At 43.9% G+C, this 21,083-nt stretch overlaps 2 protein-coding genes across 9 annotated transcripts in view; one reads left to right on the top strand and one right to left on the bottom strand.

Moving 5' to 3' along the window:
* On the top strand, nucleotides 1-5,222 carry LOC115399450 (leucine-rich glioma-inactivated protein 1-like). Its single transcript, XM_030106835.1, has 9 exons — nucleotides 1-152; nucleotides 262-603; nucleotides 759-830; nucleotides 1,267-1,338; nucleotides 1,431-1,502; nucleotides 2,423-2,494; nucleotides 2,883-3,052; nucleotides 3,167-3,331; nucleotides 3,469-5,222. The coding sequence occupies exons 2-9, from the start codon at nucleotides 416-418 to the stop codon at nucleotides 4,284-4,286; spliced, it is 1,629 nt and encodes a 542-aa protein (XP_029962695.1). The 5' UTR covers nucleotides 1-152; nucleotides 262-415; the 3' UTR covers nucleotides 4,287-5,222.
* Nucleotides 5,223-5,817: 595 nt separating this feature from the next.
* mark1 (MAP/microtubule affinity-regulating kinase 1) overlaps nucleotides 5,818-21,083 on the bottom strand; it is a 32,106-nt gene continuing 16,840 nt past the window's right edge. The window contains exons 4-19 of one of the 8 annotated variants that reach the window (XM_030106825.1): nucleotides 18,622-18,670; nucleotides 18,250-18,315; nucleotides 17,904-17,974; nucleotides 16,802-16,858; nucleotides 16,453-16,689; nucleotides 14,963-15,082; nucleotides 13,625-13,724; nucleotides 13,403-13,515; nucleotides 13,106-13,313; nucleotides 12,312-12,493; nucleotides 12,058-12,152; nucleotides 11,149-11,289; nucleotides 10,811-11,062; nucleotides 9,651-9,677; nucleotides 8,954-8,998; nucleotides 5,818-7,438 (exon numbers count right to left, since the gene is read on the bottom strand). In XM_030106825.1, the coding sequence (XP_029962685.1) occupies nucleotides 7,093-7,438; nucleotides 8,954-8,998; nucleotides 9,651-9,677; nucleotides 10,811-11,062; nucleotides 11,149-11,289; nucleotides 12,058-12,152; nucleotides 12,312-12,493; nucleotides 13,106-13,313; nucleotides 13,403-13,515; nucleotides 13,625-13,724; nucleotides 14,963-15,082; nucleotides 16,453-16,689; nucleotides 16,802-16,858; nucleotides 17,904-17,974; nucleotides 18,250-18,315; nucleotides 18,622-18,670 (2,109 nt within the window). In that variant the 3' untranslated portion in view covers nucleotides 5,818-7,092. The remainder of the gene's footprint in view (nucleotides 7,439-8,953; nucleotides 8,999-9,650; nucleotides 9,678-10,810; nucleotides 11,063-11,148; nucleotides 11,290-12,057; nucleotides 12,153-12,311; nucleotides 12,494-13,105; nucleotides 13,314-13,402; nucleotides 13,516-13,624; nucleotides 13,725-14,962; nucleotides 15,083-16,452; nucleotides 16,690-16,801; nucleotides 16,859-17,903; nucleotides 17,975-18,249; nucleotides 18,316-18,621; nucleotides 18,671-21,083) is intronic. The other 7 variants (XM_030106826.1, XM_030106829.1, XM_030106830.1 and 4 more) reach the window with 7 other exon arrangements.

Below are 21,083 nucleotides of genomic sequence, written 5' to 3'. Positions count from 1 at the left end.
AGAGAGAGAGAGAGAGAGAGAGAGAGGGGGGAGAGAGGGAGAGAGAGTGGCGTTTGCTGAAAACATAGGCGTGGTTTTGGATGAAGATGCTCCGTCTGCTCCCGCTGGGATCCCCACCTGCCCTCACTCCGCGCCTGTCACCGCGCCAGCTGGTATTTTCCTTAAGCTTCACGCACACACACACACACTCACACACACACACACACATACACACACATGGCAACGGGCTTTAAGGTAGATTGTGTTTGTTGTTTTCCACAGAGGATCTAGCTCTCTAGCGGAGCGCTGTGGTTGCAGAGCCGCGCTCGGCGCTCGGCCTCCGGGGGGGGAGGAGGACCACGGCGGACACCCCGGTTCACGCGCATCGGGGCAGCTCAGAGCCGCAAGTCGTGCCCGCAGCGGTCGGTCCGCAGGGATGGAGATCACGCCCAGGAGATCGCCCTGGCTCGGATTAATCGTGGTGGCGTCTTTTTTACTTGCCGTGGAGAGCAAGAGACCCCGGCAGCCGCGCTGCCCCGCGTCCTGCACATGCACCAAAGATAACGCCTTGTGCGAGAGCGCGGGTCTGATCCCCCGCAGCTTCCCCTCCGATGTCATCTCGCTGTAAGTCACATTTTGCTCTTTTTGCATCCAAACCAGTGGGTTTTTTTTTCTCCTGCTGCTGCAGAATACTGATGTATCTTCAGGAAACAGGCTGCATGTTCTGTGAGGCAGCCTGTCGTCACTGAACGAGGGTTTTTATTCTAATGTTCCCACAGATCATTCGTCAAGTCGGAATTCACTGAAATCCCGAAGGAGAGCTTCATCCACACGCCCGCCCTGCACCTCCTGTGAGGGAAATGTCTCTTCTTCAGTCTTTGTTGCACATTGTCAGTCTCCAGTGAGCCGATCAACGCCATGTTTGATGTCCAAGACGTTTCCCTTTATTCCACTGATGCTGCATGTTAAAACACCAGCGAGCAGAGGAAGCGAAACAGTGGTTAAAAAAATACATTTCTAAAAGATGTCCTGGCTTGCCCTCTCTGGGAATCCATCCAAACATTAAGGTGTTTGAGCGACTCTTGTGAAGCAGGTTCAGATGAGATCTATTCATGGGAAATTCCTTCCTTTGAAGGGGGAATCCCCTGTAGTCCCAGAACATCCTTTACATTGCATCGATCCTTGTCTTCAGCCTTTAAGAACCATGATTAAATGACTGAACTCAGTTAGATTATTGGTAAAATGTTGATGGATTCTAAGATATTAACTCGTGTTTCCTCTGTACAGCCTCTTCACAGCCAATAATCTAGAATCTATAAACGAGGACGCCTTCCTGGGTCTTCCCCATCTAGAGTATCTGTGAGTGGATCACATACATTTACTCTTAACCCATTTAAAAAAAAACAATGTGTTTTTTTTTCTCATGCTTTTACTCAACACTTTTTCTCCAGATTTATTGAAAACAACCAGATCAAGTCGATATCACCGTATGCTTTCCGTGGATTGAAAACTCTGGCACATCTGTAAGTACACCGATTAACATCCCGTGCAAAAGGAGACACAAAATCTGGGATTCAGCAGGATTTGAAACTTTTTTAGAGAAGGATCCCTATAATTTGTTTTACTATAACACCCATTTGATAACTTTTGACAAGTGAAATTGTTAACTTTCAGTTCAGGAAGGACTGAAACACTGATGCGCACGAGAACAGAAACACTGACATACTGACAACCAGAGAACAGACAGTCCATTATTTCCCAAAACCACCAGGTGACGGCAATCACACACTCAGACACAGGTGAAAGACATCAGGAAAGAGAACTGCAATCAAGCATTAGTGGCACAATATCGTTCAGGCATTGGAGGATGAGAACCCTCCCCTAGAATCTAATGTTGAGATACATTTGAATTGAACATCTGACCATCTGTAAGGAGCGACCCTTCAAAGTTTAGTCTTATCTGTTTTAATGCAAAGTGTTGTAAGTGCAACACATTTTTTTTTTACAAATCAAGCGAAAGCCTTTATAAAGAACATGTCATAGATTTGAACATGTGATGATGTTAAAGAGACTGGGAGGAAAAAAGAATTGCATCAACCTTCTTAGCAACAAAGTAGACGTTTTTCCCTTTTTTTGTCGCTGAGACAGCTGTAAAATGGCTGAGGAGGCAGCGCTAAAAATAGCTGAACGTTTCCTCAAACTCACAATAAGCAATGCTCCTGCCTTCAGTCTCTGGGGTGACTGTATGTGACCAAGCTCCTTAATGGATAGCGCTGCAGCAAGCTGTGAAGAAACGCTGGAATACCACATCCACGGTCTATTCTATAACATCTAGGAACTCCTCTAATGATATACAAACAAACTGTATGTGAAAATAGAGAGAGAGAGAAAAAGAAAGTGGGTGGTTTACTCTGGATAATTGTGTTTTTTTCTCTTATACCAGGAGTCTGGCCTACAACAATCTGGAAACTCTGCCCAAAGATTTATTCAAGGGCCTTGAGGCCTTGACCAAAATGTAAGTATGAATTTTACTTTCGCCTCACAAAGAAATGAAGCCCATTAATATAGAAGGCTGATATTTTCTGCTGTGATGAACAATGAGCGCTATGCACAGCCCGCTATATTTAGCAAGCCGTGTCTTCATTCCGCTTGAGCCAAGGCCGGGAAAACGTGTGGGCAGCTGGTGCTTTTAACACCATTAAAATTACATGCGGCAGCGAGGAAGAAGGATCGTTTGCAATCTATCAGACGCCGCGAACGCTCGGTCCCTCTCCGCGGTGGTTCTGGTTGTCGAGAACAGCAGAGTGATGCTACGTCTGGCCGTCCAGTCCGTTCAGAGAGCAGAGATGTTTTCAGGGGCTGCCGGTCAGTCTTATGCTCCGTTTTGTTGTTTTTACCACCAGAGACTTGCGGGGGAACCAGTTTACCTGCGACTGTAAGCTGAAGTGGCTGGTGGACTGGATATACAACACCAACGCCACCGTGGATCAGATCTACTGTAAAGGCCCCGCCTCGCTGCTCGACAAGAAAATCAACGGCCTGGCGCCGCAGTCCTTCGACTGCATCACCACGGGTAACGCAGGAAAACCCCGTCGCTGCTTTGATCCAACGTGGATATGATAACCGTTGTTTGGACTTGTTCAGTGCTGAGTGTGTGTGGGGTTTTTTTTTTTTTGTTTGTTTTCAGAGTTTGCCTCCTATCAGTCCCTGAAGTTTGAGTCCATATCCGTGGAAGCCTTCTCTTTCGGGAATGACCAGTATGTGGTGTTTGCTCAGCCTTTCATTGGGAAATGCAGCTTTCTGGAGTGGGATCATGTGGAGATGGTCTTCAGAAACTTTGATGATATTGACAGTAAGTCATTTTAAATGTATCATGGGGTTGTGAGGAAAAATAAACAAAATATTAAGAAGTGACTATAGCTTTATGAAGACCCAGCAGCTCTTTTGTGTATTCCAGTGTCCGTTTTCATTCTCTCTGTCTCTCAACAGGCACCTCCACAGTCATCTGTAAGCCTCTGGTCATCGACGACCAGCTCTTCGTCATCGTGGCTCAGCTGTTCGGCGGCTCTCACATCTACAAGCGAGACACCTCGGCCAACAAGTTCATCAAGCTCCAAGGCATCGACATCCTGAGGATCCGCAAGCCCAACGACGTGGAGACGTTCCGCATCGACGGGGAGTCCTTCTTCGTCATAGCGGACAGCTCCAAGGCCGGCTTGACCACCATCTACAAGTGGAACGGCAACGGCTTCTACTCCCACCAGTCCCTCCACCCGTGGTACCGGGACACGGATGTGGAGTACATGGAGATCTCCTCCAAGCCGCACCTCATCCTGTCCAGCAGCTCCCAGAGGCCCGTCATCTACCAGTGGAACAAAGGCACCAAGCTGTTCGACCGGCGCACCGACATCCCGGAGATGGAGGATGTTTACGCCGTCAAGCACTTTCAGGTCAAGTCCGAGCTATTCATCTGCCTGACACGCTTCATCGGCGACTCCAAAGTGATGCGCTGGGACGGGGCCCTCTTCAGGGAGATGCAGACCATGCCCTCCCGCGGCTCCATGGTGTTCCAGCCCTTCGTCGTGGGCAGCTGGCAGTACGCCATCCTGGGCAGCGACTACTCTTTCACCCAGGTGTACCGCTGGGATGCCAAGAAGGGCGAGTTTGTCCGTTTCCAGGAGCTGAACATCCAGGCGCCGCGGGCCTTTTCTCCCGTCTCTATAGACAACCGCCAGTTCCTGCTGGCCTCCAGTTTCAAAGGGAAAACTCAGATCTATGAACATCTGGTCATTGATCTGAGCAACTGAGTGAATTTTATTTTTATCTGTTGTTGCCTGATTGATCAGTTGTTTGGTTATTTTTATGTCTGGAGAAGGTTAAGGCACTAAGAAACTCTGAGAGTGTTGATCCTAACTTGAGAGAGGCAGACATTCCTCCCACTGATTAAAACAAAGAAAACAATCTTTTTAAACAACTGCACGTAAATTTTAAAGATAAAGGCATAGATCTCAGCCAAATATATTAGTCTGAGATGCATGCTTAGTTACTTGTGTGCGTCTCAAGTTAGGATTACAGCCAGTTTGTTATCAAGCCATTAATGCATGACAAGGGCCCGACGCCGGCCGTCTCATTCTGAGTAATGCAGCGTCCATCTTCACAGATCCATCCAGTCAGACCAACCGGTACGGTTCTTTTTGTGTCTCTGTGTTCAGCCTTACATGTGACTCAGCAATGTTTATACATTTGTAATCTCATATATTTATCTACAGAAAAGTAATATTCAAATGGTACTTTTTAATCCGTGGACATGTTTAACTGAACAAATCTGCCAAAATGAAATGTTTACATTTTTCTGTCTTTCCATTTGTAAGCTTGAAGATTTGTAAATGAAGCTTTTGTAGGTTTACGAGGGACCACAGCTGTTGGATACATTTGTTGCAGAGAAGGATTTAAAATTACGCTCATTAATTTGGCAGATTTTGTGTGAGAGTCTAAACTGTATATCCCTGCAACTTACATTTTTATCGTTAATAGTTTGTATGATGTTTAAAGTATTGAAAATACAGTTTTTCACAACTGGGAACCCGTGGAGCTATTTTCAACACTCACGTTTAAAAAAAAAAAAACAGGTCATTGTTCATACTGCTTTATCTTTGGCTAACATGTACTGAAAATACATCGACTGTGTCATAATTAGGACTAACATGCTACATGGAGTCAATAAAGGTTTACATTTCACCTGAGCTTCCTGCGCTGTGTAACAACACATAACTCACACTGAACAGTCAGAGCTACATCGGTTTTTTAGAGGGGTGCTGATTATAAAGATATAACTGCAAATTTACAGTGAAAATACTGGCTGTTCCTCATTTGTCCACAGGGGGGAACTAACAACACTGAGCAGCACTGAGCTGAATGGATTCTTATAACTGGTTTGGAAGAAGTAGTGAAACTACAACCAATTCTAGTTTTATGAATATGTGAGAAAATATTAAGATTGAACAGTATTTTTGGTCAATTTACATATAGATGATATAAATTAACCTGCTTTGGAGTGTCCTCCTTTGAATTACTGTATTGATGCGGGCGGAACACAGTTTTACTGACATCGCTGGTCGGGAACACGGCTGAGAATAATAAATAAGATTAATACAAACAAATAAAATCATTTTTATTTTCTCCAACAAAGTGCACGCCTCAAATCTACAAAGCAGCACATTACAATGTAATGGAATAAATACAACAAAATTTGCTGAAATTAAAAAAAAAAAAGAAAAGAAAAGAAAGAAAGAAAACAAGCAAAGGAGATACACGAGTACCTGCACAATCACACTGGTGGCAGGATAAATCAGCCTCTTTAGAAAGGCCTTGCAAGAAACACTGATTTTTTTTTTTCTGTACTTTTTTTTTTTTTTTTCAAGTGAGGTCATTTTCAGGACTTTTCATGCATCTTCAGTCGTTTGGAGAAAGACATCTGGTCCCCCGCTTTCTGAAGCAAACTGATTTAAACCCTGCATTTTTTTTTTTTTTTAAAGTAATTGAGGACTACCAAACCAACATGAAAGAAACACAGGTGCATACTCTCATGTCCGGACGCGTCACCCTGGAAAACTTGTGCAACGGCAGCAGGATCTCCTGATCGCCTACCTACTGCTGAGAGAAAATAAAGTGAACACATGTTTCAGTTTTAACTGAAGTCACTACTCAAGTCTATGTGGTGCAACTTAGTGTTTCTTTTTTTTTTTTTTTTTTTCAATAGGCAAAAAAATATGACATAAAAGGCAAGGGAACACATCCCTTAATATTCCACAAAATAATTTAGTGCTCTTTAAATAAAATTAAAAACACTATTTTCATATGGTGGCTCTTAAAAAAAAATGAAAAAAAAAAATGAAAAAAAAAACCCAAAACAAAAACTCACAGACTGAAAGAATAATGCTCTAAGAGACATCAATTATATTAGGAAAGAACTTAAATCCCATGAAAAAAGACAGTATTGACAATAAAATTCTGTACAGAAAGCAAAATCAATATACAATACAGTACCTGCAGATGTTATGCATACAGTACAATTCTCTTTTTACATAGTTTTTAGTATGGGCTCCAGCCTGATCTATATACTGACTTAACACAGGTGGAAAAGCGGCTATTTTTGCTTACAGTAATTTTAATGGTTATTCAGCGAGGAGAGTAGATCTTGTCGTTAGGCGCTTAGAAAAGAAAGACTGAAAACCTTATTGCAGGATGGTCATCTTCGGTTGCATACTGCATGTGTTATATGAATGCTTCCTCTGACGTGGAGCGGCGGGCTGATGCGAGAGACAGAGGGCTGGACGGAAGAAAAAAAAAGAAAAAAAGAAAAAAGAAAGTGGGGCGCGAGCTTGTTTTCGCTCTCCATCGCAGAGGTGAAACCTCGCCACCTGTCTCTGATCCACTACCCTGTACAGTACATTCGCGGCCAGTATTGCACGTTACCAGCCGAGTCCACCCTGATTTCTGCGCGGTGCGGACCCTCAGTGCTGAATTCTGTCCTGCGAGCCAACACTTTTATCCAGTGACGAGATGAGACTGTAGCCAGAGCTCGACCAAGACCGACCGGGGCGCCGTGTGCCATCACAGTTTGAGCTCGTTGGCAATTTTGCAAGCGATGTTCTTGAAGGCGATGGACGTGCCCGATATCCTCTTGAAGCGCACGCCGTTGAGCGAGAGGCGGGGCAGCTTGCACACTTCCATCTCCCACTGAACCAGATTGTCCTGGCGGGCGTCGCCGTGGACGCAGAAGAGCAGGAAGCGCTCGCGCTGCTCGTAGTCGCAGCTGTTGGCGTCCAGGACTTTCCTGATCTCCCTCATCATCTCGGCCGGCTCCATGGACGAGGTGGTCTTCATGCTCCAGGTGAAACGCAGCGAGCGAGGCTTGGAGTCTCGGCCGCCTTCCTCTTTTGTGTCTCCAGATGCACTCCTGCAGCAGCGGAGGAGGAAGAACGAGGAAGAGGATGGCGGAGGTTAATTACACACTCTGCACATTTACATATGACAGTAAAAAACATCTTTTGCCATTTTTAAGGAGAAATACTGTTAATTTGTATTTTATATTATACTTTGTGGCTGAGAAGATTTAGCTGTGATCCAATAGATTACAACTTTAAACAAGTCCAGTCATGAGGTTCTCCATGTGGAGTAGGAAAGCCTGCAGCTCCTTGTTGTTGGTTATGCTTGTATTGGAAGGTCTGTGTTATTTTGGGATTCTCTTGTTGTCTTTTTATGCCTGTTTTAGCAATATTTTATAGTTTTATTTCTTATGTTTTAAACTGTACTCCTCACTTACGGCACTTTGTTTCAACCACGGTTGTATGAAAGTGCTTTATAAATAAAACTGCTATGTATGTTTGACTTGAAATATTTTTTTATATCTGTCGAATAAACAAGTGAATCACTTTTTTCAAAGACAAATTCTACATATCAGTACTTGAGCTCATGACAGACATGAAATGGTTTTGGATGCTGTCTGTGATCAGACGGTGTGGTGAACGGTCTACACTTATACAGCACTTTTCACATTCACACGCCTGTGGAGGCGCCCGCCATGCGTCTGGGAGCAGTTTGGGGTTCAGTGTCTTGCCCAAAGACACTTTGACATGCAGAATTGAACCAACAACCTAACAACTGTGAGATGACAACTCTGCCAACTGAGCCACAGCCGCCTTACTTCAGACTGTGAAGTAACAAAGGACACTGTCATGCCTTTTGAGGAGGGAAAAAAAAATGCATATGCATGAGTAGAAACCAAAAGAAAAAAAAAGAAGGGAAACTGAAATAATAATCATAACAATAAAAAAGATAATAGCATACCAGAAAAGAGGTCAGAAAAAGTATCATTTATGAGTTCTTATCTTCCTCCATTGATCAAATTGCCACGAATGTTTTCTTGCAGTCAGTTTTCCGTCTCTCCTGCAGTGACTTGTGTGGAACAGGTTTCAGCTGATGTGGTTTTCAACAGTTTTCCAATTCTATCAGAGGTGCGATGGAGGTGGGAAAACTTGCAAGTAATGCACCTTACTGTATATGTATTGTTACTTTGTGTGAGCTATTGTTTATATACTGTAAATAATCTCTTGCAAAAAGTATTTTTGTCACATTATAACACAAATGTAAATATAATCTGATTGGGATTTTATGTGACAGACCAACACAATGTGCTGCATAATTTCAGGAAAGAGGAAAATGGTCAGTGTAGTGCAGTGATGCTTTAACCCATAATCAGCCGAGCTGGTGAGCCCAAGTCGGATGAAGCAGTGTAGAAGATGCACAGACAGATGGACTGCAGCCACGAGCAACTCATGGAAAATGTACATTTTAAGCAGATGGTTACGGCAATCATTAGTTGGAAATGGATCAGCAACACTGCTGTATTTATACCTCGAGGACCACTAGAGGGGTGAGGGGGGTCTGTGAAGTGTCTTAATCAAACTCTCACCTTGGTGTTTCTGTTCTGGCACTGGCCTCTCCCTCACTAGGCACCCTGAAATAAACCAGGAATAGACTTGTTATTCCCACAAGCTGATATCAACACCACCACCACCCGCTACCAGCACCATCTCCCCATCATCACTGGACACAGAGGGGGACTGTCAGGCATCATGCCAGGAAAGAATCCACACTCCTGGGTTTTGGGGTTCAGCACACAATGAGGTGACTGTGACCTTTGGAGGTTAAAGCTCACACAGACCAGATGCGTCGTCCCACACCATAACACTACCTGTCCTTAATCCCCACTGATCTGTGAAAAGTGCAAAAAACAAAACGTAGCTCTAAATCTGTGATTTGGCCTCTGTAAACGGTCTGGTTTTCTGTCTTAATCTCAGCATGAGGAGGGGAGGAGAGTAAGGAGAGGAAAGCTAGCAGCTTGAGAAGCAGATATCTGGTGGCTTAGTACAGAAAAAAAGCTGGTGAGCTATGACGCTTGTTGTAAAGGATGTGGACACAAGGGAAGGAAGTACAGGGCATGACAGGGGTGTCAGTAGGTCAAGGGCGTGGTGTAGTGGGCAAGAACGTCAGGGGTTAAGGAAACACGGGCCAAGGTCAGAGTGGGCACAGAGTTTGCTGTTTTTGTTGTTGTTGTTGTCGGACAGGGGAGGGTGGGGACAGGTGCAGCAAGCGTTATGTTCTCCTACCTCCGGGTCGACCTGAAAGACAGAGCTCTATGCAGGGAGAGAAGGAGAGAAAGCTGTGAGCGTCTACCAGATGGACCAGCGTGAAGGTGACACTGCTGTACGGATGAGGAGGGTCAGTGCTTTGCTCGTCGTCATGACAGCAAAGGGCACAAGTGCTGGTGGATCCAGAATAAGCACTGGGGACACTGGGTAATATAGAGGCGGGGAGTGTGTGTATGTGTGTGTGTGTGTGTGTGTGTGTGTGTGTGTGTGTGTGTGTGTGTGTGTGTGTGTGTGTGTGATGCTGTTTGGCTTGACTAGCAATAATAGAAAATTAAAGAAAAAGAAAAAAGAAAAAACAATACCTGTATTCAACTTTAAGTAGCAACAACCAAGCAAACAGGTGAATGGTTTTTCATTGCAGGCAGATAACTTGATATTCTTTGTTCAGTTGTTTTTGCTTTGTATTTATTGGGACAGGTTGCCGGTACATATTAAGAGAAAAATGTAATAACATTTGATAATGAGTTAAGAATACTAAAATAAATGACTGCAGCAAAAAAGAAGGAGCAACAGAAGATAGACACTGCTGTGTGGTTCTGCATTTAGTCTTGTTTGAGAAAGCAGCTAATTGACAAAAAAGAGTTTGTGTCTCTATTTAGAGGTTTGTTACTGAATAAATTTCTAACATAAAAAAAAAAAGGTTTGGTTGAATCCTGCTTGGTTGAAGACTGTGCCTTCTTTTGTGCGTTTGTTGCTGTGATTGGTAAATCAATCTGAACTAATTATCTCGGGTTTTGACATGTTCTGTAGGAACTCATAAGCATCTCATCCAGCTTCACCTTCACCTGCTAAACAATTTCTGAATGCTAATGTGTGGAAACACATTCTAATTACTCGGTTACTGAATTTTAATAATCTATATATTAATGCGTTAGTAAAATTTGGAAAAGTGAGCGCAAAGGAAAAAATGGTTAACTCATCAGATAGATTTGCTGTTGTTTTACTCAGACTTCTCATTATTGTCCCTTAAAACAGTGACATGCAAACCACAACTACTCATTTAGGCACTGAAAGCAGCTCATAAGGGCTTTTCATTTTCTTTGTTGTGGTTTTGTGACAGTATTTAGACCGAAACGCTCTCAGGCAGCTTAGGAGCGCAGCCGTTTGTCTCCACTGACCTGCGGACAAACTTGGAGGTGATTTTGCTGATGATCCCTGTGGAGGTGCCCCTGCGCTGTTGGGCCAGAGCCCCCGTGTCGTGGGACAATGTGGGCGAGGCGGGGGGCCCGTTGTAGGTGGCGCTGCGCCGGTCTCGGAGCTGCGCCCCGTGAAAGGTGCTGCGGCTGGTGGTGCCGCGGGGGAAACGGTTCTTCTCCGGGGTGCTGATACTGTGTGCTGATGGAGATGTGGAGGGGCCTCGAGGAGAAGAGCTGCAACGCAGACGTTCGCTTGTAAAGCGAGTTTATTTTTTTCAAACACATCCTATTCTTTACATGAGCTAAACTGAGCTGCTCACCTGGCTTTAAGCTCGGTATTGTCATCGATAGGAGGCAGAGTGCTCTTTGAGGGATGTCCCGACGAAGACATGGACTTGGTGTGACGAGGCCGCGTGGAGCTCATTGCGGTCGACGGCGTGCTGCCCGATACCTCCGTTAAACTGGAGATCAACGACAGACAGAGGAGCATGAAGCGTGGATCGCGGTGTAGTGCGGACGCAGGGAACTCTGACAGGTGAACTCTCAGGCTGTACACACAGTCTGCCTGACGGCATTGAAGTCAGTCAAGTCAGTGATCGGCTTTCAGTTTTTTCATTCAAACATATTTCTCCATTTTAACTAAGTTCAAACTGCTTTTTTTCTGTCAAAATGTATTTACCTTCCCATTTAGCATCTTATCCGTTTTATTTCGCCACTTGACTTTACTGTACATTGCAATTTCATAGTAGATTTTTATTATCATTGCTGTTATTATGCAGTGCTGTGCAACAGTTGAATGGGACCATGTAAGTTTTTCAACTTGACACAACGGAAAGTGAATAACTAAAAAAAAAAAGAAGAAGCCAATAATTAGTGTGACCAGCCACGAATTCTTCTGTTTTAGACAGAACTCTGTAGACTGATTTAAATTCTTCTGAAAAACAAACATGCATGATTCTGAGATCAGTCCTGTGGAATTCATACTGTTGCATCCAGAACGTCTGACCTGCTGTTATAACCAAAGACAGTAGAAAATGAGGTTTTCTGTACGATTTGGGTTAGGGCACTTTGAATAATTCTTTCAGAAGTGACTGAAAGATTTGCTTAGTGGTGTGTGTCTGTCTCTCTGTTAGTCCTGGACAGGATGTATCCTCAGCTGGGACTGGCTCCAGCATCCTGCAATAAAACAGTATGTAAGACGGTCAGAAATGTGAATGCTGTGTGTTTACCTGCTATCTTTGCCATTTGGAATAGCTGAATATCGCTCGGTGGAGGATCGTTCACACACATACGTGTTCCTACGAGTCATTGAACCATTGGTCTGCTTATAGAGGGGAAAAAAAAACGGAAGAACAGATTCAGCATTTTAGGCTTGAAAAGAGGACAACATGTGGCACAGAACTTCTGACTGTATTGGAGTATTCGTAACTCGTCTCTGCGCTCATGTGAATTTGAAAAAGCAGCGTGATGCGTGTCTTCTCACCCCGACAGCACTTGTGGTTTTCTTCCTCTCCTGCACTCCCAGCGGCGAGGCGGGAACGTCTCCTTTGGAGGTGTTGAGCTCCAGTCGGCGCGCTCCGTCCCACTCCTCCCTGTGGTCGCTCTCCACGCTCAGAGCCTGGGCGCGCTTGGTGTACGACACCGCCGGCGGCACGGACGGGCCCACTGACAGGAGACACGCACACAGAAACTAATTCACACAAGTCTCACCTGAACGGACCGTCCCGATGACTCCGCTGGATGAGACAAGGACGGTGTCTTTGAGACGATGGCGTCAAGCAAAGCCACTCTGAGCCGGGAGCTACACGTCAACCACACTGTGAGATATGATACACGGCAACGACACTCCGTCTCATGGGTCGTACAGTTATAGAAGCCAAGGTGAGCACGTACAAAAGGTACAAAGCAAAGCTGTTCCCTCCTCATGCTTTGAAGGTGCTGTTCCTGAGAGAGCTGCAGGGAAGCAGCCAGCCAGAAGATGGCGCCAGATACAATGGCCCACATGACATAGGAGGAAGCTGCTACACAACCAGTGTCCAGGTTGAGTCGCTGCATGCAACAGTACAGAGAGTCATATTTGCTTTATTTAATTTTCCGACAGGTAATCAATGGATTTAAGAGAAGCAGTATAGCTGTGCTTTGCACAAAGGCACATCAGCGCGGTTAGACACTGAGAGCTGATGACTGGGCCGATGTGCAGCGACTTGGAGTAGCTTCCCCCTACACAACACGCAGCCGCCAGCACTCTCAGAGCCGGGAAGGACGAGGTTACTTTACTTGGCTTCTCTACGGCACCACCACCACCACCACCACCACCATCATCATCCCCACCATGATCACTGTAGCGGCGCTGCTTCTGATTGGCCGAGATGCTGCGCGTGACCTTGGGATGGGCGGGGGAAATGCTGGAGCTGTTGTTGATGTCGCTGGTCGGCCGCTGCCGCTGACCCAGAACGCTGTTAGTCAGAGGCTCGCTCCCTTCGAACTGCAACACAAAGTCACACCGGGAGGGACGTGGTCATGTGACGTCGGGCGACGATGATGTCAAGTTGATGCAACCTCGAACAATCTCACCTCCGGGGCTTTTCTGCCCAGCAGCAAGTAGGTGGCCATCACGTCGTCATACTTCTGGCCCTGCAGAGACTCTGTGATCTCGTCTTTGGGGAACCCCATCGTTACCATGAGTTCTGATAGAGGACAGACAGCGGCGCCAGAGGTTACACACTGAACACGACCAAAAGGCAACATCCACGTTCACTCACATATACAACCACACACACACACACAGAGACACACCTATTCTGGATGAATCAGTGAAGTCGGCCTCAGGCTCGATGTAAGGTTTGAGCTCCTCCTCCTCGTGACCCACATTCATCCAGTGATCTTTCATGATTTGCTAACACAGAAGCAACAAGACCATTAGGGCCGATACATGCTCACTACAACAGCAATCCCAATTACACAGGATTTATCCCGTCTGACAATCATACAACATGACAGCAGCAGCACAAATTCTCTTAAAAAATGGGACACTGTAAAATATCAATGATAACAGCACACGCTGGCTTGACATTTCCTTTTTTTTTTTTTTTTTAAAAAGAAGCACAAAGTTTGATTAATCAATCCACTTGTCATTTTCCTGTTTCACCTCAGTATGAAACAGTATCTGGTTTCTGCTGTGGTCCAGTGAAAATTTAACTTTATAGATGCTGAAAAAAAATCTGTTCATTAACTGTGGTTAAGCCCATGCGCTTTTCTCCATTACATAATCATGTTGGTTTCTAATGCAGTGTCCAGAGAGCTGGGACAATGTAATCTTGTTTCCTGGTTTTCCTCTCTGTACAGATTATTTAATGATGCATTGCAACGCTGGGGCTGAGAAATATCATTTTTTCTAAGAATGACGAACAATTCTGCAATTAGTGTCTGCAAATTCAGCGTCTGTGGGATGCTCTTTTTATATCCCAGCATATTACTGACTTGTAAATTCACCTAATTGGCTCTGCAGCGCTGCGATCTCACAACTTCTACAGTTCAGAGCAAACTTTTTATTCTTTTTCAAATTTGATAACGCTCCTCAGTTTCAAGTCCTTGTAATCTTAGCCAATCAAATATATGGTCTAACGGATTTGCATGAGTGCATTCCAGACCGATTTACCTTTTTGTGCAATGTACACTGTAAAGATGAAAAATGAATGACAACAGTAGAATCAATCGTCGGTGCTGGTGGCGAAATCTTTACTATTGAACCTGGGTGTGGTTCTGAATGCAGGGGGGTATTGACCTGGACAGTAAGTGCCGACTAAAATGACTGCGCAATATGTTTATGTTTAGCAGAAACCAACTTCAGCCCTCGCCATGGTTGTAGCGAAAGCTTAATTTCCAAATAGCCCAGCTAGTTTTATCAGTAAATGTTTAGTTCTAAAGTTCAGTTGTAAAGTTTCATTAAATCTTCATCTGAGAGGCTATAAATAAAAAAAAAAAGAGGCTGTTTCAAAATTAACAACAGAAGTTGTGTGTATTTGAAGATGATGTGCAACAAATCTTGCTTTGAATTGTCTTTTTAACTGTGCTACAGAACATTTCTGGATGTGGAGCAAACAAAGACGCGTCAAAAGAAAACGCCGGTAATACCTCCAAACTGCCGCGTTTGACGGGATTGAGCACAAGTAGTTTCTTCAGCAGGTTTTCACAGTCTGTGGACATGTAGAAAGGAATCCGGTACTTCCCCCGCAGGACTCTCTCTCTAAGCTCCTGCACACCAGAGAGAGGGAAACCAAACAAGCCTTCAGTTACAAAAATTAGCAACAGGGGAGCATCTTAACATGCGGGGTAACATTAGGGTTCATCTGGAGTTCTGTTTCTGGCTGAATGATGAATGCAAAGTGGAACAGTCTGAATCCTTTCGCTTTGTTTTTGCTCTGTAGAGCTGAAATAGGTTTTTGGAGCACAAACAGCCCTCTTCACTTCACATGCTGCCACTTGATGTGCCCCAAATATAATAACACCACGATTTAAAAAAAGTACGTTATAAACATTTCCTGAATTGCTTCATGAATAATGCAAATACTTAAATCTGTACACAGACAATAAAATATTATCTGTTTAATTTGATTATTCAAGTAAATCAGTTTAGAGTCAATGCATGTAAGCGACCTCCTAACTCAGTTCAAATCTGACCCCAGTCCGTTCCTTACTTTTTAAAAAAACACTTCAAGATCCCAGACTGAAGCGCTTCAGTTTGCACTTTGCTTTCACTCTGGCCTTTGCTGTGGTGGCAAATTCACATTCAAATAGAATTATTCATCCATTTAAATTCATGTAAAAATCATTCAAAGGAGCATTAACAGTAAAGCCTGGAAGCTATTGAGACCGTTAGGTGTTTCACATCCAAACACAAAATCTTCCGAATCAAATGTTCACTGAATTCAGTTCTACAACTTTTACTGTTTGGCCCGTCGGTTCACACTGTCAGCATGTCTCAAGTGAGCAGGGCTGCATGTTGGAGTTTTGAAATGTTATGCCAAAGGCCTTTAAACAATTTTTTGAACAAACTCATAATCACCTGCAACGGAATGTTGCAATAACAAATATGAAGTCCAAACAACTTTAATTTAACTAAGTTTAAATTCTTAGTAATTTTCACACCATATATGGTAAATTATCAGGCCCGTTTTGGCCCACGAGTCATATGTTTAACACCCCTGCTCTAATGACAGTAACAGTTACTTGCTGCCTCATAAAACCATGAAAAAACTTGGAGGGCAGAGGTTTTTATCTGAACAATAATAATGATTTTTTTCAGGCCTCTGCAGCCAGATGTCCACACACAGATTGAAATCAGATGTGTGACGTGTGTGTGTGCAAGAGGACATCAAACGCAGCTAAAAATAACTGGGGAGGCTTGAGAAGGTCACATTTCCCAGTTTATAGTGTTCAAATGACAATAATCAACAAAGCAACATGGCTGCCAGGAGCAATGACATTATATAGCCGCTTTCTGCTTCTTCTTCTTCTTTTTTCTTTGAGCAGGGCACATTAGGATCATTGCTGTAAACAATTTTCACTCGAACTAAAATCAGCCCAAACCTCGGGCAGTGGTAGTTCCTGGAGTGAGAGCTCACCTTTAGGTTCTGTCCATCAAAGGGCAGAGATCCGCTGACCAGTGTGTAAAGGATTACTCCCAGACTCCAGACATCCACTTCGGGGCCATCGTACTTCTTTCCTTGGAAGAGTTCTGGAGCCGCATACGGCGGAGAACCGCAAAACGTGTCCAACTTGCTGCCTACTGTGAACTCATTGCTGAAGCCAAAGTCCGCTATCTTAATGTTCATATCTGCGTCTAACAATAAGTTCTCCGCCTGCGGTGGGAAAGAGAGGGAAAATGTACAGTTATGAACATTATATCTGCCACGTTCAGACCATGAGAGATTACAGCAAGTTTCCTCAGCAGAGATCAGGTCAGATTCTCACCTTTAAATCCCTGTGGACTATCCTCCTTTGGTGACAATACTGCACTGCAGACACAATCTGAAATACAATCACACAAAATGTCACAGGGCACTACTGGTGCATTAAACATTAAAAGGGAGTGGGTTCACAAGAGTCACATAATCAACACAGAACTGAAACAGTTTTTATATAAAGCAGAGTTTCATCCATCTGGCAGTCTCAAGACTGTTAAATCATGCTTTCACATGAAGAGGAAAAGCAGCCACTCTAATAACCAGTTTAAAGACATAAAGCTCATTTTTTCTGCTTTGTGGTTTTTCTTGAATCTTCTGGATGGCAAACAAATTTGCATGGCAGATCCTGTCAGTGGGGACACATTGGGAACAGTCAGGTTAATTTCTAACACAATTTTGTTTTTAATTGTTCATAGATGCACAAACAGCGGTATCCAGTACACTTTGCCTCCAGATGAGGGGCAGAAACTGACTGTAACGAGCAGTAATTTTCATCTGAGGTTCAGAAAATGCATTCCTCCTGCGAGTGCGCCTCTCCTGCTAAAAAACCGTGTGGGACACGGTTGCTATGACAGTTGACGAGGACGTCTCACTAACATATGTCAGAATAGGCATTAATTATACAGAAAACACATTGTTACTTGTCAGAAAACACCCACCTGCATGCGCACAAACAAACATGTTTACCTTTCTGGATTTTGGACGACACACCGAGAAAAACGCACACAGGCTGTCCCACACACTTCCTTTGATTCATCCAATATAATTACTGAGAGACCTCAAACGAAAACTCACTCAGATCATCAGCTAGTGTATAAATAAGAAAAGATTTTTTTCTCTCGTCTGTGTATAAGTGAGCACGAAGGAGGCCTCTGCGTTCAAAAACCTCAGTTCTATGCCTTGTTGCTCCTGCAGCGCCACTAGGTGTCAGAACAGCATCTGTGAGGAACTTGCTCTGAACCTCCTGCCTTCTCAGGCCCAAGCTATCTGCTCTCCATCTTTCCTCTGCAGTCAGTGACGAGGCTTGATCTTGGTGCATGCAGTCTTCCCTCGGAAAACAGTGAGAGAGTGACGACAGAGGTACGGGCGCTGCAATACTGATGACTCACCTGTCTGAACTTGGCCCTGGCCTCCTTCTCCTTCATTCGGCCGTGAGCCACGAGATAGTCGAATACTTCTCCTGCAGGAGGAAGAAATGTGGAATTATTAGTCGGTTTATAATTACTTTTTTATCTCAAACAAAACTACACACGTTCTCATAAAACATTTTGAGAAAATCCACCAAAGCTGTTAAAAAAAATCACATATATCAGCCCCTAAATAGGTAGTCTAATAGACTGTTTCAAAAGAATTTTACACCGTATGTGTGTTAGAATTCTCTCAAACAGTATTAAATTTAAGCAATTAACAGCATGTTAAGGAATTTAGCTGATATGCATGAATGATTTCACTCACCACCACTGGCATATTCCATCACCAAATAAAGTGTCTTCTCTGTTTCAATCACTTCAAACAATTTCACTGCAGGACACGTGGAAAAAAGGAAGGAAGGAGCAAGAAGCAGGGATACACTAGGTTAGCTGTTAGAGGATATTTTCACTACTCATGAGGTTCAAATCAATCCATCTAATTCTGTTATCAAAATAAAAAAAAAAGCAGGTGATCCAAATCAATAAAATCATTGTATGTGTAGCTTGATGCCACAGGCACTTTCCTCACTGGTCATTTCTTTGATTGATCCATTGGTCATCATAGTTGCACAGTTTTAGTTTAAATAACTAATAATCCCAATCCAGGAGGCTGTAGCAGCTTCTCGGTGAAACTTACCTATATTTGGATGATTCAGTAACTTCATTATTCTTACTTCCCTGAAGAGCTGTGGAGACAGAGAGGAATATTTAATGTCATGAGACTACACGTGACCCCGACCATGAACTGTCTGCTGCCGTTTCTCTACCAGGAAACCACGGTGAGAAAAAGTTACCGACTCCTGATTAAAAAGTCAAACAAAAAAGAGCTGAGCCAAGACAAACTCAAGTGTGTGTATCGATCTGAAGCTGGATTACACTCTACAGAAAAATGAAAGGCCTGGAAGACGATAGTGCCACTGCACTGAGACAGATGCAGAGACGACGCCGGACCAAACCCTGACCTACACTGATACGGGACAGAATTACAAATTCACTGACAAGCTGCAGTTCAGCAAGCTCACCGATCAGCCCTCCAAACATACAGTCAGCAGCACTGCACAAAGCCCAGCCACTGCAGAGCAGCAGCACCGGATCACAGTGAGGCATCTATAACCGTCGTATCATGACATGCAAAAATCAGCAACATTTTACTGACACCGATTTGAAAATGCAGCTAAATTCGACCTTAAATTGCAAGTATGTGATTAATAAATGTCCCCTTAATGCAGTTGCATTTTAAAACGGGATAACCATCAAAGTGAAATCATTTAGTTTTACGAGCAACAGCTGAGCACAGAGTCAGAAAAAGACAGATTCAGAGTAATGAGTGCTGAAAACCGCTTCTTCAGTGCTGGCGTGACTGCGTGTCAGACGAGCTCCTGCAGCCACTTAGAGGTGCTGTTGAATCATTTACATTCTGCTGATTCTCGCTTCAGCTTTGCTCGGGCTTTGTTTGAGGGTTACATTTCCAACACCAGCGGCCGGGATTTTGCACCTTCTGTCATCTGAGACGGAACACAGATTTTTGGTCATTTGACCTGTATTGGACAGAAATATTTGCCAGCTTAGAAAAATCTAGATCACACCCACATCATAGTCTAACATGTCAGATTACAAAAACAGGGGTGGGGGATGATGATGAATAATGCTGTGGTGTGGATGAATGAGTGTACAGCAGCGTGTCCATGTAACTTCTTTACTGGCCTTCGGAGTCTTACATAAGTGCGAGGATACTCTATGTTTCTAGGTCATCAAACAGCTATTAGACCAGTGAGAGCAGGCCCGACTCTGTGGGACCTCTCAGCTCCAGTCTGGTTCAACAACATGCAGGTACTCTGTCTCAATCGAATTCGTTCTCCCCTTCTCTGTCCTGACTTGCTCGCCTGCTCTTGCCCCCCCCCCACCCCCCGCCTTTTCTTCCTGGCACCTCCAGTCTCAATAGACCTGACACAGATGTACACACAGTTCCTGCAAAAGGGCTCCAAGCATAAATCTTTTATGCTCATGTTTTTGTCAGAAAATTCAACAAAAGCATATGATTAGGAAAACCATCAAAGACTTTCCGCATGTAAACAAGTGCTGTTTGTGTGGCTGCGTTATACATAATTCCTCAGTGCCACAGAGCTTTATTGTTGTCCAAAAAGCTATTACAACCACACCAGTGAGCCACAGTGACGTTTTCCTTCATTATAACAAATGCTATAGTTTAATTTTGAGGGAATCCCACAAATACAGTTCCTGCAGCTGTAAAGACCGAGTAGAATACCAAATGAAGACTAATACATAGCAGAAATAATCCTGGACGCAAAGAAGCATTGTAAGATGGATTACCTTCAAATTTTAGTTTATTTTATGGGCTTTGTTGTCAGAAAACCTCAGTGTGGTCTGACTTTTTGCTGAACTGTGATTTTAGAGGGTGGAGGAGGTCTTAGCACTCCAGCCTCATAGCAAGAATACCTGCCATTTCAGTCAAGTTTGGGCCGGGGGTCTTCATGTCAGGACCTTTATCCCCTCCCTGTTTCCTCCAGGTATTCCAGCTTCCTGCTACAAATGTGATTTTGGAGCAAGTAATCCAATTTGAAAAGAAAAATACTGCACACTAACATCACATCTTAGTAAGAACAATATTTGCATGTTTTAGTTCGGTCAATGTTGTGTTATATTTTAAAGGAAAACATGTGAAAAGAGAGATTGTAGTATCTATTACAAATGGGAGTTAGGTTTTGTCCACAAAAGCTTCCAGCAAGCTCATCTAGTGTGGCAAACCCTGCTCTATATTCATCAGCTGCTGCGTTGGCCTGAGAGGTTCCCCCATGGTAACAAAGTCAATTAGAGTGGAAACACACTGACACAATAACCAAAAGATGTCCTGCTGTAAACAAGAACAATCACACAAGTGACGGACTGGACCGTGAATCCGTCCATGTGCTGCAACATGTGACACGTCACTCAGGAATGGAATTCTTTATTATTCTAGAGGAGTGATGGACTGAAGAATCAGTGTTGTGTCTCAGTCTCCTATCTGCTCCTCTCTCTGCTCGGTTCTCCCTTTCTCTCTCTCTCTCTCTCTCTCTCTCGTTTGCGTCATTGCCCTAAAGC

Source organism: Salarias fasciatus, chromosome 13, assembly GCF_902148845.1.
Source record: "Salarias fasciatus chromosome 13, fSalaFa1.1, whole genome shotgun sequence".
In the NCBI taxonomy this organism is placed as follows: Eukaryota; Metazoa; Chordata; class Actinopteri; order Blenniiformes; family Blenniidae; genus Salarias; species Salarias fasciatus.
The sequence above is the reverse complement of the archived record's forward strand: the minus strand, read 5'-3'. Positions and strand labels throughout refer to the sequence as shown.

Excerpts from the sequence above, each read along its gene's own strand:
- LOC115399450 (XM_030106835.1), top strand. The coding sequence starts at position 416 with ATGGAGATCACGCCCAGGAGATCGCCCTGGCTCGGATTAATCGTGGTG. Across the intron at positions 1,503-2,422 it reads TTGAAAACTCTGGCACATCT|GAGTCTGGCCTACAACAATC; the intron begins GTAAGTACACCG and ends CTCTTATACCAG. Across the intron at positions 3,332-3,468 it reads AAACTTTGATGATATTGACA|GCACCTCCACAGTCATCTGT; the intron begins GTAAGTCATTTT and ends GTCTCTCAACAG.